This window comes from Petaurus breviceps, unplaced genomic scaffold, assembly GCF_028583685.1.
Source record: "Petaurus breviceps papuanus isolate PSGF00001 unplaced genomic scaffold, PetGlider_PUasm1.0 77, whole genome shotgun sequence".
NCBI classification, from domain to species: Eukaryota; Metazoa; Chordata; class Mammalia; order Diprotodontia; family Petauridae; genus Petaurus; species Petaurus breviceps.
In genome coordinates, this window is record NW_027186492.1 from 7592960 (window position 1) to 7614048 (window position 21089).

Sequence of the window (21089 nt, forward strand, 5' to 3'; positions counted from 1 at the left end):
AAAGGAGGAGATAGAGTAAATTATCTCATATAAAAGAGACAAGAGAAAACTGTTACAATGGACAGGAAGAACAGGAAGGTCAAAGGGAATGGAACAACCTTATTCTCATTGAATTTGGCTTAAGGATAGAATGACATACACACTCAATTGGGTATCTTACCCTACAGGAAAATAGGGGGTTAGGGGATAGGAGGGGGGATGGTAGAAGGGAGGGCAGATTGGGGAAAGGGTAGTTAGAAGCAAACATTTTTTAAAAGGGATAGGGTCAAAGGAGAAAATGGAATAAGTGGGGGATTTGATGGGATGGAGGGAAATATAGTTAGTCTTTCACAATATGACAACTATGGAAATGATTTGGGTAACTGCACATGTACAACCTATATTTAATTGCTTGTCTTCCCAGTGGGGGCAGGTGAGAAGGGAGGAATGGAAAAAATCTGGAATTCAAAGTTTTAAAAACAAATGTCAAAAAAAATATATATGTTTTTTACATACAACTGGGAAATAAGATGTACAGGGATTGAGGTATAGAGATCTGTCTTGCCCTGCTAGAAATTAGGGGTGTGATGGGGAAGGATATAGGGGAGAACAGATTGGGGAAAGGGATATTCAGTGGGCTTGCTATTTTGGGGTTGGGGGTAGGGAAAAGATAGGGAGAAAAATTGTAACTCAAAATCTTGTGGAAATAAATGTTGAGAACTAAAAATAAATACTTTTTTTAAAAAATGAAGGACAAACAACATTGGTCTCCCTGCTTCTGGGTTATCTCTCTCCAGACCATCTTCTACAGAACTTACAAAATAATCTTTCCAAGGTACAGGTTTGGCTGTCACTTTCTTGCTATAAAACACACACACACACACACACACACACACACACACACAACTTTAGTGGCTCATTGTAGCCCTTAGGATAAAATGAAAACTCCTTAGCCTGGCATTTAAAGTTTTCTATGATCTGCTCCAACCTACTTTTCTTTCTGACAACCTTACTTCATTCTATTTACCTTCCTACAGTCTACTGTGTTTGAGCCAAACTTATCAACTAATTGTTCCCCTACTTTATATTCCATCCCTCACCTCCATGTTTTCACATAGGCCATCCCATGCCTTGAATACAATCTCCCACCTTCATCTCTTAAAATCTTTCCTTCAATGCTCAGCTCAGTTACCACCCCTTTTGTGGAACCATCTTTGATTTCTTTGTCATTTTGGTTTTCTTCTTGCTTAAAGGAGACTGACTGTATTTGCTTCCTTATGTATAGTTGTTCCCTCTAGGATATCATAAACTTCTTTTAGGGGTATGTATCAGCAATGCCATATTCACAATGCCTATAGAGATTACAAATATGCTGATATAATTATCCATCACAAAATACGTCAGGTTTGCCATTTGGGGAAATAAACTAGAAAATTTATTAAGATACCAAAAGACTGAGTCCCAAAACCAGAAAGTGAAAGCCATCAGAGTAGTTATGACATTGGCACAGGTAGATAAAATAGAAAGCACCCACATTTTCAAGCCTTTAAAACAGAACAGGCTACCTCAGGCAAAGGTCCTCCTCTCCCCACTCACAGCAACCACCCAGCGCCCTGGAAGCGCGCTCCCAGCAGCTCCGGCCCCTGGCAGTCCTCAGCAGGAGTCCTTAGCAGAAAGTCCTGCTCCCAGCAGCTCCGGCCCCTGGCAGTGCTCAGCAGGGGTCCTAACTCAAAAAAAAAAAAAAAGGCAACCGCCGCCAACCGCCAACCGCAGGACCGTTAGCTCGGCTTTTCACTTTCTCTTGCTCTGCTATGTCAGCACGTCCATGGGGCATGGGAGATCTTTAAATCCCATAACCCTTACAGGGTATTAATCAAAGACAAAAGTGTAGTTCATGAAATTATCCTAGTTTTTCAGCTGAGGAAAACACAGACCGTACAGTGTTTGTAAAAAGAAGATTGCAGGTAACCTTTGTGGTTTTTACTGGACATATTTATGAATGGACACATTTATGAAAGACATATTTATACAAGCAACTCAGCAATGGAGGGGGAAATGAAATAGAATAGGTAAGAGATGTCCACATTTATTCAGGGAAACCTCTGAAGATAAGAAAGATAAGATAAGAAAAGGGCAATATAATATGGGGTGTCAGAAAGCTAGAGGAAAATAAAGAAGATGGGTTTCCATGGGAGGTGCCAAAGCCAAAGACAGAGAGTAGTTTGTGGTGTATAAGAGGTACTTAGAAGCAAAATAAAAATAGGGAGAAGATAGCTTGTCACTAAAAGGAGACAGAGAATATTTGCCTCAGAAGAAATGGATCTGTTACAAAGATCACAGAAAATGAAAGGAAGGGATAAAGAGACTATCCTAAAAAAACAAATGGAGGGAAAGAACAAGAATAACCAGTTCATTATGTATAGAAACCCAAGGCCCCAAAGAAGCAGGAGGAAGGTAACATAGAATCTAGTTAAGTAAAGAGGTAGAAAAAGACAAGGCTAAGGCTATAGGAGGAGGAAAAAAAGGAATTCAAAGGAAACCTAGGAGGACTAATTAGAATTATAAAGTTTAAAGGAGGCACATGTCTTACAAATCTTACAAACAGCATAAGATGAAGAAAGTGAGTAGTGTAGCCAATGGCTATGAGATAAGTAAAACTATAATTTTAGTATAAGAAGGGCTAAAGAAAAATATGATATCTCACATGAAGGATCTAGCAAAGTGCTCTCGAAAGCAGTTCAGTATCCCATTCCAAATGGGGTGAGATTTTTTTAAAAATAATTTTATTGCTGTCTTTTGTTTTATATAATCTATATTTCCCAATGATTATTTCTTCCTCCCTCTCCCAGAGCAATTCTTTAGAACATAGAGTAAAAGAGAGGGGGGAAAACACTTCATCAAAACTAATCAACATATCAAAAATATTTAACATTACATACAGTGTTCCATGCCTATAGTCCTTCACCTCTGCAAAGGTAGAGGGAGAGGAGGTGCCTTTTTATATCTCCTCTTCAGGCCACACACCTGGTTATTGTAATTTCACAGCATTTAGTTTTAATTGTTTTATTGTGTTCTTTTAATTTACATTGCACAGTCATGTCTATTGTTTCCTGATTCTGCTTTTTGTACTCTGTATCAGTTACTATAAGCCTTCCCATGCTTCATCATATCTTGAAATTTCTTTGAAATACCACAATAGTATTCTATTACATTCATATACCACAACCTGTTCAGCCATTCTCTAATTGAGGGGCATTTACTTTGTTGGACAAAAAGTGCTGCTTATAAACATTTTGGTTTATATGACATCTTTCTTTTTGTCATTGACCTTCTTGAAGTATATGCCTAGCTATGGAATCTCTGGGTCAAAGGGTTTAGATGTTTAAATCATTCTCTTTGTATAATTTAAAATTGCTTTCTGGAGCACTTGGACCACTTTGCAGCCCCACCAACAATGCAGATGTAGTCTTTCCAGAACTAGGAGTGAGACTTTTAATATATATTATAGCTGTTTAAAATGTGTCCTCTGATTTGGAAGACTTATAATTATGGTTGTGAATTAGGGGGATCAGATTTGAAAATGTGTGCATTCCCTAAAAGAAATTTGAAAGTAAAAAAATCTTTTTATAGAGAGTGCTTTTTCTGCACTTGATAAGAAGGATGGCATTAGAGGGGATTTCAACTGTCTTGAGAAAAAGGGCATTGACTAGGAAGTACCAAAAATTAGCCTATAAAGAAAACAGCAGAGTGGAGTTTCAAACCCAAGAATACAAAAGGGGGAAAAAAGAAAAATAGTTTAAGAGAAATATTAGAGGAGTGTTATTTATAAAATGGAAATTAACACATTTGAGGATGAAAACATCAGTAGGCAACACGAAACAGAACTAGGACAAAGCAGAAATACATGAAGTGTATACATAACAAATTCCTATTCAGAGAGGTAGAAAAGACAGTACATGTACAAGAAAGGGGAATTGTAAAGAAGAAATACAGGAACATATAGTCTTGGAATTTACCTAAGTAAAACATTTTTGAAATCATGATTGAGAGAACAGAGAAGGCAAGCTACAATTAAAGAGACAGAGCTTATTGAATTTTATTAAAAGGAAAGGGAAAAAAAGATTAGAGAATTTGTATTCTAGGTTGCTGGGCTCTCCCAGCTCCGGCCTTGTCTTACCTTATACCCGGTCTTCAGACGTCTCCGGCTTCTTGTCTCCAAGAAGAACTCACCCCCACAGAACACCCAAGGACACAGAGGTTGCCAAGCGAGGCTGCTCTTTATCCAGTTACATCTTAACAGTGTGGCCATCAGAACACAGCAGAATGGAACCGTGGGACAGAGAGAGCGGGACAGAGAGAAAAGAGAAAGAGGGAGGAAGAGAGAGAGAAAAAGAGAAAGAGAGGGAGGGGGAGCCTCCCCTTGCTTTTTCCCTAATATCCTTATCATTCTTCTTACTGTCACATGCCATGTGGGAGCCAATCGTGCACTCTCCCGAGTTCAGGGCAAAGGAGTATGTGTTAAGAGGAGTCCGTGTTGATAAGGCACGTTCAATGCCTTTCCCAACCTGGCAAAGTCGGCTCCCACGGCCCTGCGCTCAATGCCATGTCAGCCCTTTCGGCCCGGCAGAGTCAGCCTCCACATCTCCAAGCTCCTGCCCCTCAGAGGTCACGTGCACCCCCTCCGACATCTTGTGACTGTCACAGTGTCTCTCACACTTGTGGCTCTATCACTAGGTAAAGACTATTGGGTAGCAGAAATGCTTAACCTCCCCCCACAAACACATACATATGTAAAAAATTTCTCAGAAGAGAAAATATGTTATATAAAAATGGGTAAAATAGATAAAAGTAAAACTGGTAATTTTAGTGTATTGAGTTTATAAGTAACTGCTACACAGTTTTTGAAAACAGTTTTGGGGGAAAGAAGAGCAAATGAGACTGGTCAGATATACATATAGTGTACTACCACCAGATTAACTTACCTGAGATACTGCTTCATGTTCTCTTACTCAGAAATTTTCATTTCAATGCTCTCCTACACAGAAAAGCATCCAGATCCTTATCCATAATTCAAAAGCCTATATGTCTAGCTCTAGCCTACCTTTCCAGCTTTATCTTCCACTATTTCCCTCTAGCTACCCTCTATTTTAATTAAACTGCTATCTTTTACATGTCATTCATACATTGCATTCTGCTGGTTTTACTCATACTGGTCATCTACTTCGAATACGAACTTCTCTCCTTCATTCCTACAATATCCACTTATTGAAATCTTACCCATTCATGTCTCAACTAAAATGTCAATAAACCCACAAAGTTAGGCTGATCAGCACACCTAAAAGTGTTATCTTAACTTTTTTAGTAATGTCCATGATATTTATCAGATATTGCCAGTATTGTAATTATGTGTGTAGCAGTACTTTTTTTCTACTAGATAGTAAACATTGTCAACTCCTTCCTTGAATACAGGGACTGTGTCTTATTCATCTTTTGCTCATCCATATTACCTTTGTACATAGTAGGTACTCAATAAATATTTGAATGACTTAGATATGATACAGACACAAAATATTTTTTACCATTACCTCCTTACTTAATCTGTAAGGAGTATCTGACATTTGGTCACTGTGAACCTACTTGTTTCACAGAATAAAGCTACCTTTTTCATTTCTTGAAATAGCAAGAGGCATTATTTGAAGATGAGTGGCTTCCCTTCACCTTCATGGCTGAAATTTTACAATCAGTTTATTATCTTGTCATTGATGTCTTTTTTGTGATTAGACCCTGGACTTTCAAGACTAATGGACACCCTGCAAAAAGTACTGGATCTGGAAGTAGAGGACTTGTGTTCAAATCCTGTCTTTTCTGCTTACCTCCTAGGTAACCCTGGGCAAGTGAATTAACATTCCTGGGCCTCAGCTTCCTCCTCTGTAAAAATGAGGCATTTGGATTAGATGATTTCTAAGGTCTCTTCTAGTTCTAAATCTGTGATCCTATTTCCCTTACCCTGTGAAGCATCTGTGTTTAAGGAAAGAAATGAGACAATTATTTTTAGACAGGCAGTTGTAATATAGTGGAAAGAATATTATTATATCTAGATTCAGAGGCTCTAGTTGCAAATTTTGGTTCTGCTACTTCCTAGCTATATAACCTGGTGCAAGTCAATTAACCTTTTTGAACTTTAATCCTTATATATAAAATTGGGGAAATATACTACATACTTCATGGTTGTGAGGGTTAAATGAGATGGTTTATATAAACATTTTATGAAGTCCTATATTAATGTTAACTATTGTTATTGTAAGGAGGGTTGATCAGGGGAATCCTTTTTGTGATGAACTCTCCAATTATCCCAATAAGATTTAGGTGGATATGTCTTATTTGGAGACATCTTAAGAGATGTCTCCCCATGGAACTGGGCATGCCCACTAGTACCTTATCAAAAAAACCTAGGAGACTTCTGATGTTACATGTGCTCACTTGTACCTTCTGAGCTTGAGTCAGAGAAAGAATTCTTAAGTGAACATTCATAGCCAAAGAGAAACAATGGCTGGGGCATTACTAGGATTCCTGAAGAAGTACATGGTAGATTTGCATGTGCTTGTATACAAACTAAGAGAAGAAATCTTGGGACTAGACTTTCCCAAATCAAGAGGTGATAGCAGCCAGGGCACTGAGAGGCTTCCCACAGAAATAAATGGAAGAAGAATATATGTTTGTGCCCACTTAGGTCAAGTTAGAAAATTCAAGGATCAGACATTTGGGAGAAAAAGAGTAACTTGTTCCTTAGGGAAAGAAAAGGATCATTTGCATAGTTCTTAAGCAGTGTCCTACTTGGAGAGCAAGGCCATTGTATAATACAGGTCCGGGTATAAAAGAGGATTGCTTTCAACAGCCCCCAAAGTATGTTTACCTTTTAGGGGAATCTAAACCACATGATGATACTAGGAATTTGGGGGAGCACTATATGGGATTCTCTGGGACTTAATGAAATGTCGAAGGGTTATCCCAAAGGCAACACCAAGTTCAATTCTTTTCTGAGAAGGTTGCTGATAGGCTGAGCATTTTATGTGTGTTTTTAAAAACTCTGTGGGCTTTTGTTTGTGCCTTTTTTGAGCTAACTAGAAAAAATATACAGTCTTTTCTGAATATATAAGTCTTATATCTTAATTTTTTGTGAAATAAAAGTTCTTTTCTACATACATATATATAGATATACAAATATGTATATCTATATCTATATATACTGGAATTGGTGATGTACCCTTTTTATTCACATTCTGGGAAACCCAGGAATGAGCTATATCATGACTATACTGGGAAGTTTACCTGGAGTAACTTTGAATGGGGGCAGTATTCCAGAGAGAAAATTACTCTTTTAGAGGTTTGGTCCCCAGAAGGAAACCAGTTCTCTTGAGCTTAGAATTTTAGAAGGCTCTAGGCCATGGTTATATATTATTATTATTTATGAATTTGGAATTGTATTTACCTAGAGCTTTATTTACATTTCTAAATTAATTAGTTCATCAAAAAGGATACATTCTAGTCATCTAGTGTCATTTTATTACATATTAAATATCCTTAGTTTGCTTTTAGATGTGAGCACCTTAAATACATCTTTGTGTTTATCTTATTGTAGTACATCTATGTATCAAAATTAATCTTTCCTGTTATAAATTGGGTTGGGAAGTATAGCCTCCCATTGGACTTTTAAAAAATTATTGAGCAGCACACAAACTTAGAATTTTTTCATAAGACTATGCTGTATTATATGCTATATACCAAATGGAAAGGAAAGTTTTTATATGCAAACTGAAAATAAATTCATGCAATTACAGAATCAAAACTTTCTGCTCTGCTTTTTATCATTAAACCCACAGTAAATATAAAGAGTTATGTTTTATTTAGTAAAATAAAATTTAATTTTTTCAGGTTAAACTACAGAACAACATATCATATCAGATGGCAGACATACATCGTTTAAAAGGTAAGAAATTTCACTGTAGATTAAGTATAAGTAAATGAGTACTAAATGTCTAAAACTAAGGCCCAAGAAGTGGTAGATTCCATCTGTGAACATAAAAAATAAGCAGAAACCTTATATATAATATGACTTAAAACTAGTTATATCTGTAGTCATGCATACTTCACAGTATCCTAAAATGTTTCCATAAATGTTGTTTTATACTAGAAAGTATCAGAGGCTTTTTAGACTGAGCTGAATGACCTGTTTATAAACTTTATTAACCAGCCTAAGCTGTTTTATGATTTAGCCAAGTATAACTTTTATTTTATTCAAATATTACATCATTATAGTAATAGTTAATGCTTTCATCAATGCAGGTACTTTTTCTAGTTCAGGTACTCCACAATTCACCCCACCTTTGTCATTGTCCCAATCTAGATACATATTTTGGAGGCCTACAGTGTCCCCAATACTTTTTCTAGCTATCTGGAAAAAATATACAGTCTTTTCTGAATACATAAGTCTTGTACACGAGTTTCCTTTTCCATGCTCAAATACCATACAATCATTCATTTGGAGAGGCATTTGCCACCAAATAAAAGAAATGAAATGGGTAAGAGAAATGATCAAGTCTCTTCATTTTCAAGTTTCTTGAGCTTAGGAAACCCTTATTTAGATTTCTGATGTAAGTGGCCTTAATTTAGGGTCAAAGGAAATGGAGATCTTAATAACTTTTAAAATATAATTCTAAATTGCTTTGTAGAATTGTTAGACCAATTCACAGTTCTGTCACAATGTGTTACTGTGCTTTTCTTTCCACAGTCTCTCCCATAGTTACATTTTGCATCTTTTTCTGCCAATTTTCTGAGTGTTAGGTAAAACCTTCAGAGTTGTTTTAATTTGTCCTTCTCTTATAATTAGTGATTTGGAGCATCCTGTTAATAGTTTACAATTCTCTTGAGAACTGTTTTTACATATCTTTTGACCACTTTTCTATTGGGGAATGGCTCTTATTGGTCTTATATCTTGGTCTTATATTTATGTTAGTTTTCTATATAACTTGAATGTAAAAAACCCATATCAGAGGTATTTGTTGCAAAGATTTTTCTTTTTCCCTGATCAGCAGAGAAGAAGGGACTTTTACCTAGAGAGGAATTTGGAGTAGAAGAAGAGGGAGTTTGCCAACCATTGGATAAGGATTATTATCCTCACACAAACTGACTGTTCTCCTTTTACAATGTTCATCCTCTGTCTCCATATCTTTGTACAAGGCATACCCAAGGTCTGGAATGCTCTCACTCATCTCTACCTTTTGTGTAGTTTATGTTAGGCACCACCTCCTATGTGAGTCCTGAAGCCTTTCTTCATTCCTCTACTTAAAAAATGTAATTTGTCTTTGTTTACTTAGCTATGTACATATCTAAATCTCCAGAAGTACACTCCTTGAAGTCAGAAATTGAATCTTATCTCTATTTGTTTCTGAATTGGATCTTGAGTTCATGGGTTTAGAACTAGAAGAAGTATTTAGGTCATCTGTTCAAATATTTTCATTTTAATATAAGGAAACTGTCACATAGAGGTAAAGTAACTCATCCCTAGTCATATAAGCAATAAGAAGTGGAGCTGGCATTTGAACCCTGATGTCCTGTTCTAAAACCAGTACTCTTTCCGTTATTTCTCACTATTTCATACATCTCAGGAGTGTCTACAAGATTTGTTCACCTTTATATTTATAAAAACCAGCAGGAATAAATTACAAAAGGAAACTCATTCATGATAAATATAGATGTAGTCAAAAGACAGGAAAAAATAGATGAATGTGAAAGGTATCTCATAGAAAAATTGGAGAGAGAATTTGAGAATCATTGGAGTATCCAAAAGCCATGACCAAAAGAAGAGCCTAAACACTACATTTCAAGAAGCTGTAAAAGAAAACTTCCCAGGTCTCTTAGAACAAGAGGGCAAAATAGAAATAGAAAGAATTAATTGGTCATGTCCTGAGAATGAAAGTTTTCAGGAAGATTATAATCAAAGTCCAGAGCTTGTAGGCCAAAGAAAAAATACTGCAATTGAGGTGTAGGCAAGATGGCAGAGTGGCAGGAATTTGTACAGCCCAGTCTTCCTCCACAAAATTCCTCCAAAAACATCTAGAAAATGCACCAGACCAAATCCTAATGGAGAAATCTAGAAAAGAATTACAGTGAGTCACTTGTCTAGCTCAGCTCAGCCTAAGGAGACAGACAGACAAGGTCTGCTGACCCTGGGGATGGAATTGGGCCAAAAATACACTATATGTGGAGTACCCTAGTACCAAGGGAGAAACTGTGCACCAGCGAAAAAGGAGGTCCCAGGGGCGACTAGGTGGCACAGTGAATAAAGCACCAGCCCTGGAATCAGGAGGACCTGAGTTCAAATCTGGCCTCAGACACTTAACACTTACTAGCCATGTGACCTTGGGCAAGTCACTTAACCCCAATTTCCCTGCCTTCCCCCCTCCAAAAAGTAAAAAAAAAAAAAAGAAAGAAAGAAAGAAAAAGGAGATCCCAGATCTATACTGGGAAACTTATGGAGATAGGTACAAACTGACAGCTTTGTTGCCCCTACCCAGTTCCACATCATAGATCCAGGGCAGACTGATAAGATGATCTATGCAAAGGTTGGTATACTAAGTAGGGAGACGCTGGACAATGTACCAAGAAAGGAAGAAGTTCAGAAGCTAGCAGCAGCAACACAGAGTTCCGGTGCAGAGTAGAGTCTCATTTATAGCATCTAGTCCAGCCTGCAGAGGAATAACCAGGGCAGGAATCCCAGACTGAAGTAGATACTACAGTTCTGTGACTCTGAACTAACAAAACTTTTCAGCTAGCTGATTGGGACTCAAGGTCTGAAAACAGTCTACTTTTTTTTTAAACACAATCTATGTTTTATTGTATTTTTATTTATTTTGTTAAATATTTCCCAATTAGATTTTAATTTGGTTGACAGTACTGGGGAGTTTTACAGGCTTTAAAAAATCAAGAGTCTGACACATCTGGTGTAGTACACAGAGAGCCAGCCTTGAACCCAGTTCAAATCCTGCCACTGCTGTATACTGCCTATGTGACCATGTGCCAGTGACTTAAATTTTTAGTCTTCTAGGGAATGGAGACTAAATGTTGCAGAGAATGTGCTCACCTGGATTAGTCAGAGGGACCTTCCTCATTTGGGAATATCAGTAAAATCTCAAGTCCATTTCTTTTTTTCTTTTCTTTTTTTTTAATGCAAATGAAGTTTTTTAGACTTTTTTTCAGAATTTATTTATTTCTTTTTAGTTTTCAATATTCATTTCTACAAGATTTTGCGTTCCAAATTTTCTCTCCATCTCTCCCCTACTCCCCTACCCCAAGATGGCAAGCATACTGATTACTCCTTCCCCCAGCCTGCTTTTTCATATATTCTCTGATCCCACCCCTTGCCCCTTATTTTCTTGTAGGGCAAGGTGGATTTCTATACCCCATTGCCTGTATATCTTATTTCCCAGTTGCATGTAGCAACAATTTTTTAACATTTGTTTTTAAAACTTTGAGTTCCAGATTCTCTCCCTTCTTCCCTCCTCACCCACCCCCACTGAGAAGACAAGCAACTCAATATAGGTTATACATGTGTAGTTATGCAAAACATTTCCATAGTAGTCATGTTGTGAAAGACTAACTATATTTCCCTACATCTATCCCACCCTCCATTTATTCTGTTTTCTCCTTTGACCCTGTCCCTTTTCAAAAGTGTTTGCTTCTAACTACCCTCTCCCCCAATCTGTCCTCCCTTCTATCATCCCCCCCTCTTATTCCCCTCCTCCCTACTTTCTTGTAGGTAAAGATACTCAATTGAGTGTGTATGTTATTCCCTCCATAATACAAGTTCAGTGAGAGTAAGGTTGACTCATTCCCTTTCACCTCCCTGCTCTTAACCTCCATTGTAATAGTTTTCTCTTGCTTCTTTTATATAAGATAATTTACCCTATTCCATCTCTCCCTTTCTCCTTTTCCCAATATATTCCTCTCTCACCTCTTAATTGCATTTTTTTAGATATCATCCCTTCATATTCAACTCACCCTGTGCCCTCTGTCTATGTATATATGTATACACACATATATACACATATATACTCACCTATACATACATATATATACACATATATATATTCTCTTCAACTATTCTCATACTGAGAAAAGTCTCATGAGTTACAGATATCATCTTTCCATGTAGGAGTATAAATAATTCAACTTTAATAAGTTCCTTATGATTTTTCTTTCATGTTTACCTTTTCATGATTCTCTTGATTCTTGTATTTGAAAGTCATATTTTCTGTTCAGCTCTGCTCTTTTCATCAGGAATGCTTGAAAGTCCTCTATTTCATTGAATGGCTATATTTTCCCCTGAAGTATCATACTCAGTTTTGCTGGGTAAATGATTCTTGGTTTTAATCTTAGCTCCTTTGACCTCCAGAATATCATGTTCCAAGCCCTTCGATCCCTTAATATAGAAGCTGCTAGATCTTATGTTATTCTGATTGTGTTTCCACAATACTCAAATTGTTTTTTCCTGACAGTTTGTAATATTTTCTCCTTGACCTGGGAACTCTGGAATTTGGCTATAATATTCCTAGGAGTTTTCTTTTGGGGATCTTTTTCAAGAGGCACTTGGTGAGTTCTTTCAATTTCTATTTTACTCTCCAGTTCTAGAATATCAGGGCAGTTTTCCTTGATAATTTCTTGAAAGATGATGTCTAGGCTCTTTTTTTGATCATGACTTTCAGGCAGTCCAAGAATTTTTAAATTATCTCTCCTGGATCTATTTTTCAGGTCAGTGGTTTTTTCCAATGAGATATTTCACATTGCCTTCTATTTTTTTATTCTTTTGGATCTGTTTTATAATATCTTGATTTTTCATAATGTCATTAGCTTCTATTTGCTCTAATCAAATTTTGTTTCTCCTCCACCATCTTGGCTCCACCCCACTTCCAATCTAATTTTGAAGGAATTATTTTTTTCAGTGAGCTTTTGAAGTTCCTTTTCCATCTGGCCAGTTCTGCTTTTTAAGGCATTCTTCTCCTTGGCTTTTTGGATTTTGAGTTAGTCTATTTTTAAGGTATTATTTTCTTCAGTATTTTTGGGGTCTCCTTTAGCAAGCTGTTGACTTGTTTTTCATGATTTTCTTGCATCATTCTCATTTATTTTTCCTCTACTTACTTGATTTTCAAAATCCTTCTTGAGCTCCCTCATTGCCTGTGAGCAATTCATACTTTTCTTAGAGGCTTTTCATGCAGGAGTTTTTACTTTGTTGTCTTCTTCTGATTCTATATTTTGATCCTCTTTGTCACCGAAAAAAAATTCTATAGTCTGATTTCTCTTCCTGTGTTTTCTCATCTTGCCAGCCAGTTACTTGACTTTTGAACTCTCTGCCAAGGTAGAACCCTGCTTCCAGAGTGGAAAGTGCTGTGTCCCAAATTTCTGGGGTTTTGTGCATCTGTTGACAGAGCTTCTTCTAGGCACCCACCTCAGAACTGTGCGGAGGACTGCCTCTCCACAGTCTCAACAAGCTTTGCCATGCCAGTGCTCCTCACTCCAAGACCACCACCCAAGACTGTGACCCAGATCCATGCAGGACAAAACAAAAGAATCCTGCCTCAGCACCAGCAGAGAGATTCCTGTAATTGCCCTCTAATGAACCACTTGGGCCCCTCACCATCTGTGGACCTGGAGCTCAGGAAGCAGACACAGCTACAGCAGCTGCAGCTGCTGCCACTTCCACTGCCCCTGCTGGCAGGGACCAGATCGTGCTCTCACCAAGTTCCAACACAGTTTCCCCACTGACCTTTTACTTTCTTTTTGGCATTTATGGGTTGAGAAGTCTGGAAACCACCACAGCTGCCAGTGATTCAATTGCCTGAGGTCTGCTCCAGCTGGTCTGTGCTGCTGGTCTGTGCCAGTGTGGCCCATGTGGGACTGTGTTCCACTCCCAGCTCAGTGTGATGGACCCTTCCTATCAGTTTGCCAGGCTGTTCTCAGCTGGAGATGTATTTCATTCTGTCATTTTGTGGGTTCTGTAGCTCTAAAATTCGTTTAGAGTCATTTAGAGTAGAGAGAGGACAAAAAACTGGCCAAAGCCAAAGCTGAGGCCTCTCTTTCCTTCTCAGGCAGTTCTTTCTCAGGGGTGTGTTGGAAAGGCACATGTTTACATTTCTCCCACCTCAGTTCATTTGCTCTATCCAAATATGATTCTCCATGGGACTTCATTCTTTTTCCTAGGTTTGGGTTTGTTGGTTTGTTGTTGGTTTTTTTTTTCCACTAAACTTGTTGCCTCTCCTATTAAAACACCTAATAAATGACATTTGAAAAGGAGGTGATTAGTCTAAGCATTTAATTCACTAGAAGTGAATTTCTTTGGCTTAGTTCCTAAGGAACTTTTGAGGTGTGGATCATTCTCCATAAATTTTCTTTTCCTTGCTTTCTCGATAGGTGGGAAAAGGGGAGGGAGAGAATTTGAAACTTTTACTCTGCCATCTTGGCTCTGCCCCCCAAGAATTTGGAACTTGAGGAATTGTCAATTTGTAAATCTTTGTGTGATGAGAGACTATTGATATAAGACTGACTATTAAGGACCCAACATGGTGAAGTAGTAGGAAGCAATACAGCTATCTCTGCCTTCACCCCAAAACTCCTCCAAACAGACCCCCAAAATACTCCAAACTTAATCCTAATAGGGAAATTTTAAAAAATTATAGTGAGTTATTTTTCTAGTCCAGGTCACCATAGGAAAAAGAAAAAGAGTTCTATAGACCCTGGGGAAGGGTTTTGGCCAGGAGCACGCTATTCACAGCACTCCTGCGAGGAAGAGGCTATACACCAGGGCAAGACAAGGTCCCAGACCCATTCTGGGTCACCACAACCCTTTTATGGGTGTGGGAACAAGTGCCAATCCTCAACTTTGTCAATCTCTACCCAGGTCCTGCTCACAAATCCAGGGCACACTCAGAAAAGGACCTGCATATGTAGGGGTAATATTCCAGAATAGCACCAAAAGAAGACCAGATTCAGAAGTAAGCAGCAGTAGAGTGGCTCAGACCTCAGTAGAGGAAAGTTGTATCTCAGTCATAGCTTCTAGCCCACTGTGACACCAGCAGAACAATAACCAGGTCAGGAATCTAGACCAAAGGGGAGTGATTAGTAATGTTACTTAGAACCAGCAGGACTTTCCAGCTGGCTGATAAGGGCTGAGTCCAGAAGCAATCTCTTGTTGCTCAGACTCAAACCCAGATCAGGAACTTATAAAACTGAGTCCAGGAAGACAGCAGTCATATTTTGCCCTGTATTGGACCACTTTGGGAGTACTGAAAGCTTGCGAGTCCCCAAGCTGATTTGTGCCTCAGTTGAATAACACTATATTCAATGCCCTAAGAAAATAGCAACAAGACTACCCAAGACCTTCCTTCTAGAAGTGCACAGATCCCAGCTCTAACACTGAGTCTGAAGTTAGGATGTAGGATGTAAGAATGAGCAAATTAAAAGATACCACTACAAAAAGCTACTATGGTGACAAGGCACTCAAGACACAAATTCAGAAGAGAATAATTCCAAAATATCTACAGGCAAAAAACAAAAGCAAAGCTTGTGCAAAAATTCAACTAGAATTCCTAGAAGAAATGAAGAAACAATTTTAAAAACAGTTTTTTATCAATGAGATGAGAGCACTAGAAGAAATATTGGGGGGAAAAAAGAGAGATGGAAGAAAGAATTGGAAGGGGGAGTAATTGCCTAGCACATGAAGTACAAAACCTTATTTAACTAACAAGCTCCTTGAAAAATAGAAAGGAATGCTCTAATTCCCTTTGGATTAGAGAATTGCAAAGTAAAACAACCCTGAGGTACCACCTCACTTATCAATTGGCTAACATGAGAGAAAAGTGAAATGACAAATGTTAGAGGTGATATGGAAAAACTGGCACACTAATGCTCTGTTGGTGGTTGTCCAACCATTCTGGAGAACAATTTGGAACTATGCCAAAAGAGCTATAAAACCGTGTATACTCTTTGACTCAGCAATACTATTGCTAGGTCTATATCCAAAAGAGATTTTTAAAAAAGGACCTAAATGTACAAAAATATTTATAGCTGTTTTTTGTAATGGCAAAGAATTGGAAGTTGAGGGAATGCCCATCAGTTGCAAAATGGCTGAACAAGTTGTGGTATATGATTATGATGGAATACTATTGTGCTAAAAGACATGACAAGCAGGATGGTTTTAGAAAATCTTGGGGAAGACATGAACTGATGCAATGTGAAGTGAGCAGAACTAGGAGAATATTGTACGCAGTAGCAGCAGTATTATACAATGATAAACTGAATGACCTAGCTATTCTGAATAATACAATTGAAGACAATTCTGAAGGACTTATGATAAAAAATGCTGTCCACCTCAAGAGAGAGAATTGATGGAGTGTGAGTGCAGATTGAAGCACATTTTTTTTCATTTTTTATGCTTTTTTTTTTGCAACATGACTAACATAGAAATCTGTTTTACATGATTTCACATGAATAATTGATATCACATTTTTTGCCTTCTCAATGGTTCTCTGATTTGAAATCCAGTCATGGTTCCAATGAACTATTTCTCTTTTGATTTTTAATGTGATTTCATATGTAAATTCCATCTCAATTTGGAATTAATTGTGGTATCCAGTATAAAATGTTGATCTAAATCTACTTTCTACCAAGTATCTTTCTTTTTTTTCTTCTTTTTTTTTACTTTATCAAATGCTTTATTAACTTTTAGTTTACATCATTCATTTCCACAAGATTTTCAGTTACAAATTTTCTCCCCACTTTTTCCCCTACCTAACACACCAAAATAGTGATCCCACTGGATATCCCCTCCTCCAATCTGCTCTCTCCCATATCTTCCCCCATCTTCCCTCCAATTTTCCAATAGGGCATGGTGGATCTCTATGCCCTAGCGCCTATATATCTTATTTGCCAGTTACATGTAAAATAATCTTAATATATATCACCCACCCTTACTGGGAAGATAAGCAATTCAATATAGGTTGTACATGTGTAGCTATGCAAAACATTTCCATTGCATATATATTGTGAAAGACTGACTAGATTCCCTCCATCCTATCCCACTTCCCACTTGTTCTATTCTCTACTTTGATCCTGTCCCTTTTCAAAAGTGGGTGCTTCCAACTTCCTTCCCCCCGCCCCAACCTGCCATCCCTTCCATTATCCCCCCTTTCACCCCATTCCCCCCTACTCTCTGTAGGGCGAGATACCCTGTTTAGTATGTATGTCATGCCCTTCCTAAGCCGAATTCAATGAGAATAAGATTGACCCATTCCCTTTGGCTTCCTGTTCTTCCCCTCCATTGTGACCATTTTCCCTTGCCTCTTCTATATGAGACAGTTTACCCCTATTCTGTCTCTCCCCATCTCCTATCATTATATTCCTCTCTCAACTCTTAATTTCACCTTTTAAGTATCATCCATTCCTATTAAATTGGTCCTGTGCCCTCTATCTATGTATACCTGTACACATATATATATATATATATATATATATACACATTCACATATGTATTTATATGCCCATATACCCTCCTATACACACACATATATGATATAGTTGAAGGGAATAGAAATATGTGTGTGTGTGTGTATATATATATATATATATATATATATATATATTTCTATTCCCTTCAACTATTCTCATACTGAGAAAAGTTTCATAAGTTACAATTATTGTTTTTCCATGTAGGAATATAAATAGCTCAACTTTGTTAAGTTCCTTTTGATTTCTTTTCCCTGTTTACCTTCTCATGCTTCTCTTGCTTCTTGTATCTGAATGTCAAATTTTCTATTCAACTCTGGTTTGTCATCAAGAATGCTTGAAAGTCCTCTATTCCATTGAATGACCATATTTTCCCCTGAAACATGATACTCAGTTTTGCTGGGTAGGTGATTCTTGGTTTTAATCCCAGCTCCTTTGACCTCTGGAATATCATATTCTAAGCCCTTTGATCCCTCAGTGTAGAAGGTGCCAGATCCTGAGTTATCCTGATTGTGTTTCCACAATAGTCAAATTGTTTCTTCCTGGCTGCTTATAATAATTTCTCCTTAATCTGGGAATTCCAGAATCTGGCTATAGTATTCTTAGAAGTTTTCTTTTGGGGATCTTTTTCAGGAGCTGATTGGTGGATTCTTTCAACCTCTATTTTGCTGTCTGGTTCTAAAACATCAGGGCAATTTTCCTTGAGAATTTCTTGAAGGATGATTTCTAGGTTCTTTTTTTTTAACATGGACTTCACGTAGTCCAATAATTTTTAAATCATCTCTCCTGGATCTATTTTCTAGGTCAGTGGTTTTCCCAATGAGATATTTCATATTGCCTTCTATTTTTTTCATTTGTTTGGATCTGTTTAATAGTATCTTGATTTCTCATAAAGTCACTAGCTTCCATTTGCTCCATTCTAATTCTGAAGGAATGATTCTCTTCAGTGAGCTTTTGAGATTCTTTTTCCATCTAGAAAATTCGGCTTTTTAAGGCATTCTTCTCCTCATTCCTTTTTTGAGCCTCTTTTGCCATTTGAGTTAGTCTATTTTTTAAGGTGTTATTTTCTTCAGTCAGGTTGTTGACTCTCATAATTTTCTTGCATTTTTCTCATTTCTCTTCCCAATTTTTCCTCTACTTCTCTTATTTGGTTTTCAAAATCCTTCTTAAGGTCCTTCATGGCCTGTAACCAGCTCATATTTTTCTTGGAAGCTTTTGGTGCAGGAGTTCTGACTTTGCTCTCTTCCTCCTGTTCCATGTTTTGATCCTTTTTGTCACCAAAATCGGGAGTGTAAAGTTGGATTGCTCTACTTGCTTTGCTTCCTTTGTTTGCTCATGTTGCCACTCAATTACTTGACTTTTGAGCTTTTTGCCACAGTAGGACTCTGCTACCAGACAGGGGAGCTTTGTCCCAGTCACTGGGGTTTTTGCAGCTGCTGGAGCTGTTTGTTGGGTGCCCTCTCTGAGCCTCTACATGTTATGGCAAGCTGGCCACACACCCCAGGACCATCACCCTAGACTGCAATCCAGATCCAAGCAGGTTAAAGCAAGAGCAATTACTCCTCAGACTGGTCGCTTGGTCCCCTTACAGTCTGCAAGCCAGGAGCTGAAGCCACCACGTGATGGCAACTGCATGGCCGCGGCGCCTCTGTGCCTTTTCCCTCCAGGGGATAAAGGCCAGCCCACACTCCCAAACTACTGGATCCCAAAGTCCACATTGCTCTGACCTCTCACTTTGTCCTTAGCATATATGTGTTGATAATTCTGGAAACTGCCACATCTTCTGGAGATCTGAAGTCACTCTAGCCAGTGGCTGGTTGTAGCTGCCCTGAGGCTAAAACCTCGGGCTCACATGAGGCTGGGCTCGGCTCCCAGAGCGCTGCGTTGGCCCCTTCCTGCCAGCCTGTTGGACTGTCTTCAGTGGCAGGTTAACTTCTCTCTGTCATTTTGTGGGTTCTGTAGCTCCAAAGTTTGTCTAGAGTCATTTTTTACATGAATTGGAGGAGGTATAAACTGGAGCCACATGGAAGTCCTGTTTCTACTCCACCATCTTGACTCCGCCCCCAAATAGCTTTCACTATCAATAGGGAGCAACATGAGGGAGATAAAAAAAAACGTGGAACTAAAAAAGGTTTTTTTGGGGGGGTTGGTCTTTTTGAACGAGGAAAAGGCAGGGCGATTGGGGTTTAAGTGACTTGCCCAAGGTCACACAGCTAGTAAGTATTAAGTGTCTGAGGCCAGATTTGAACTCAGGTCCTCCTGACTCCAGGGCTTGTGCTGTATTCACTGTGCCACCTAGATTCCCCAACTAAAAAGTTTTTTTTAATGAATGTTAAAAATAATAAAATGATAAAATTTATTTTAAAACAAAAGAAAATTAGATTGGACCAAATAGAAGCCAGTGACTCCACGAGACAAGAAGAAATATTAAAACAAAGCCAAAAGATTGAAGAAAATTGGTGAAAGTGTAAGGCATCTTATAACAAAAACAATTGACCTGGAAAAATTGATCAAGGAGAAAAAAAACTGAGAATCACTGAACTACCTTACAGACATGTCCATTAAAAAAATTGACCCTAGACATTCTGTTTCAAGAAATCTTAATAGAATGCCACCTATCTCTCTTAGAATGAGAAAGCAAAGTAGAAATAGAATGAATCCACTGATCATCTCCTGATAGAAATCCCAAATGAAAACTCCCAGGAACAGTATAGCAAAATCCAGAACTTCTAGGCCAAAGAAAAATACTAGCAAGAAAGAAAGAATTCAGGTACTAAGGAGTCACAGTCAGGATCATACATGATTTAGCAGCTACCAGTATAAAGGAGTGGAGAGTTTAGAATATTACATTCCAGAAGGGAAAGACTTACATCCGTTAATAGTTTACCCAGCAAAACTTAGTATAATGCTACAGGGGAAAAATGATCTTTAACAAAATAGAAGACTTCCAAGCATTCCTCATGAAAAGACCAGAGCTACAGAGAAACTTTGAAGTTCAAATAAATGAGTTAAGATAAACATAAAAAGATAATCACAAGTAAACAATCATAAAAGACTAAACATGTATAAACTGTATACATTCAAATATGGGTAGATGATAATGTGTCTTCTCTAGCCCTTCTCATCATCCAAGGTCATAGAAAGAGTCTAATTAGACAGAAGTCCTAAAGTGGTGCTGTTATATCTTCTTGATTATCTTAAGAAAGGGATAGAAATAGAGAGAAAAGGAAATACAGTGAGGGAGAGGGAAAGGAAGGTTAGGGAAATTTATTTCACATAATCAAGATATACATGTACACATCTCTAACATTCAATGAAGGAGAGAGAGGGAAGAAAAGAGCAGTTGACATTCATCTCAGCTGGTCAAAGAGGAAAGAATATACATATAAACACAGAGTTGAGTACATGTATACATTTCATTCATTAGGGAAATAGGAGAGAAGGAAGGAGAGCGCAGATTAAAGAAGAAAGTGGCCTAAGCAAAACAAACTCTAAATAAGGATATCCGAAAATATTTATAGCAGCTTTTTTATGTGATAGTAAAGAATAGGAATTTG

General features: G+C 37.9%; 1 protein-coding gene across 2 annotated transcripts in view; it reads left to right on the forward strand.

Annotated features, from left to right (window-relative positions):
* GOLM2 (golgi membrane protein 2) overlaps window positions 1–21089 on the forward strand; it is a 99870-nt gene that overhangs the window by 16431 nt on the left and 62350 nt on the right. For both annotated transcript variants that reach the window (XM_069105925.1, XM_069105926.1), the window contains exon 2: window positions 7912–7966. In XM_069105925.1, coding sequence (XP_068962026.1) covers window positions 7912–7966 — 55 coding nt within the window. The remainder of the gene's footprint in view (window positions 1–7911; window positions 7967–21089) is intronic.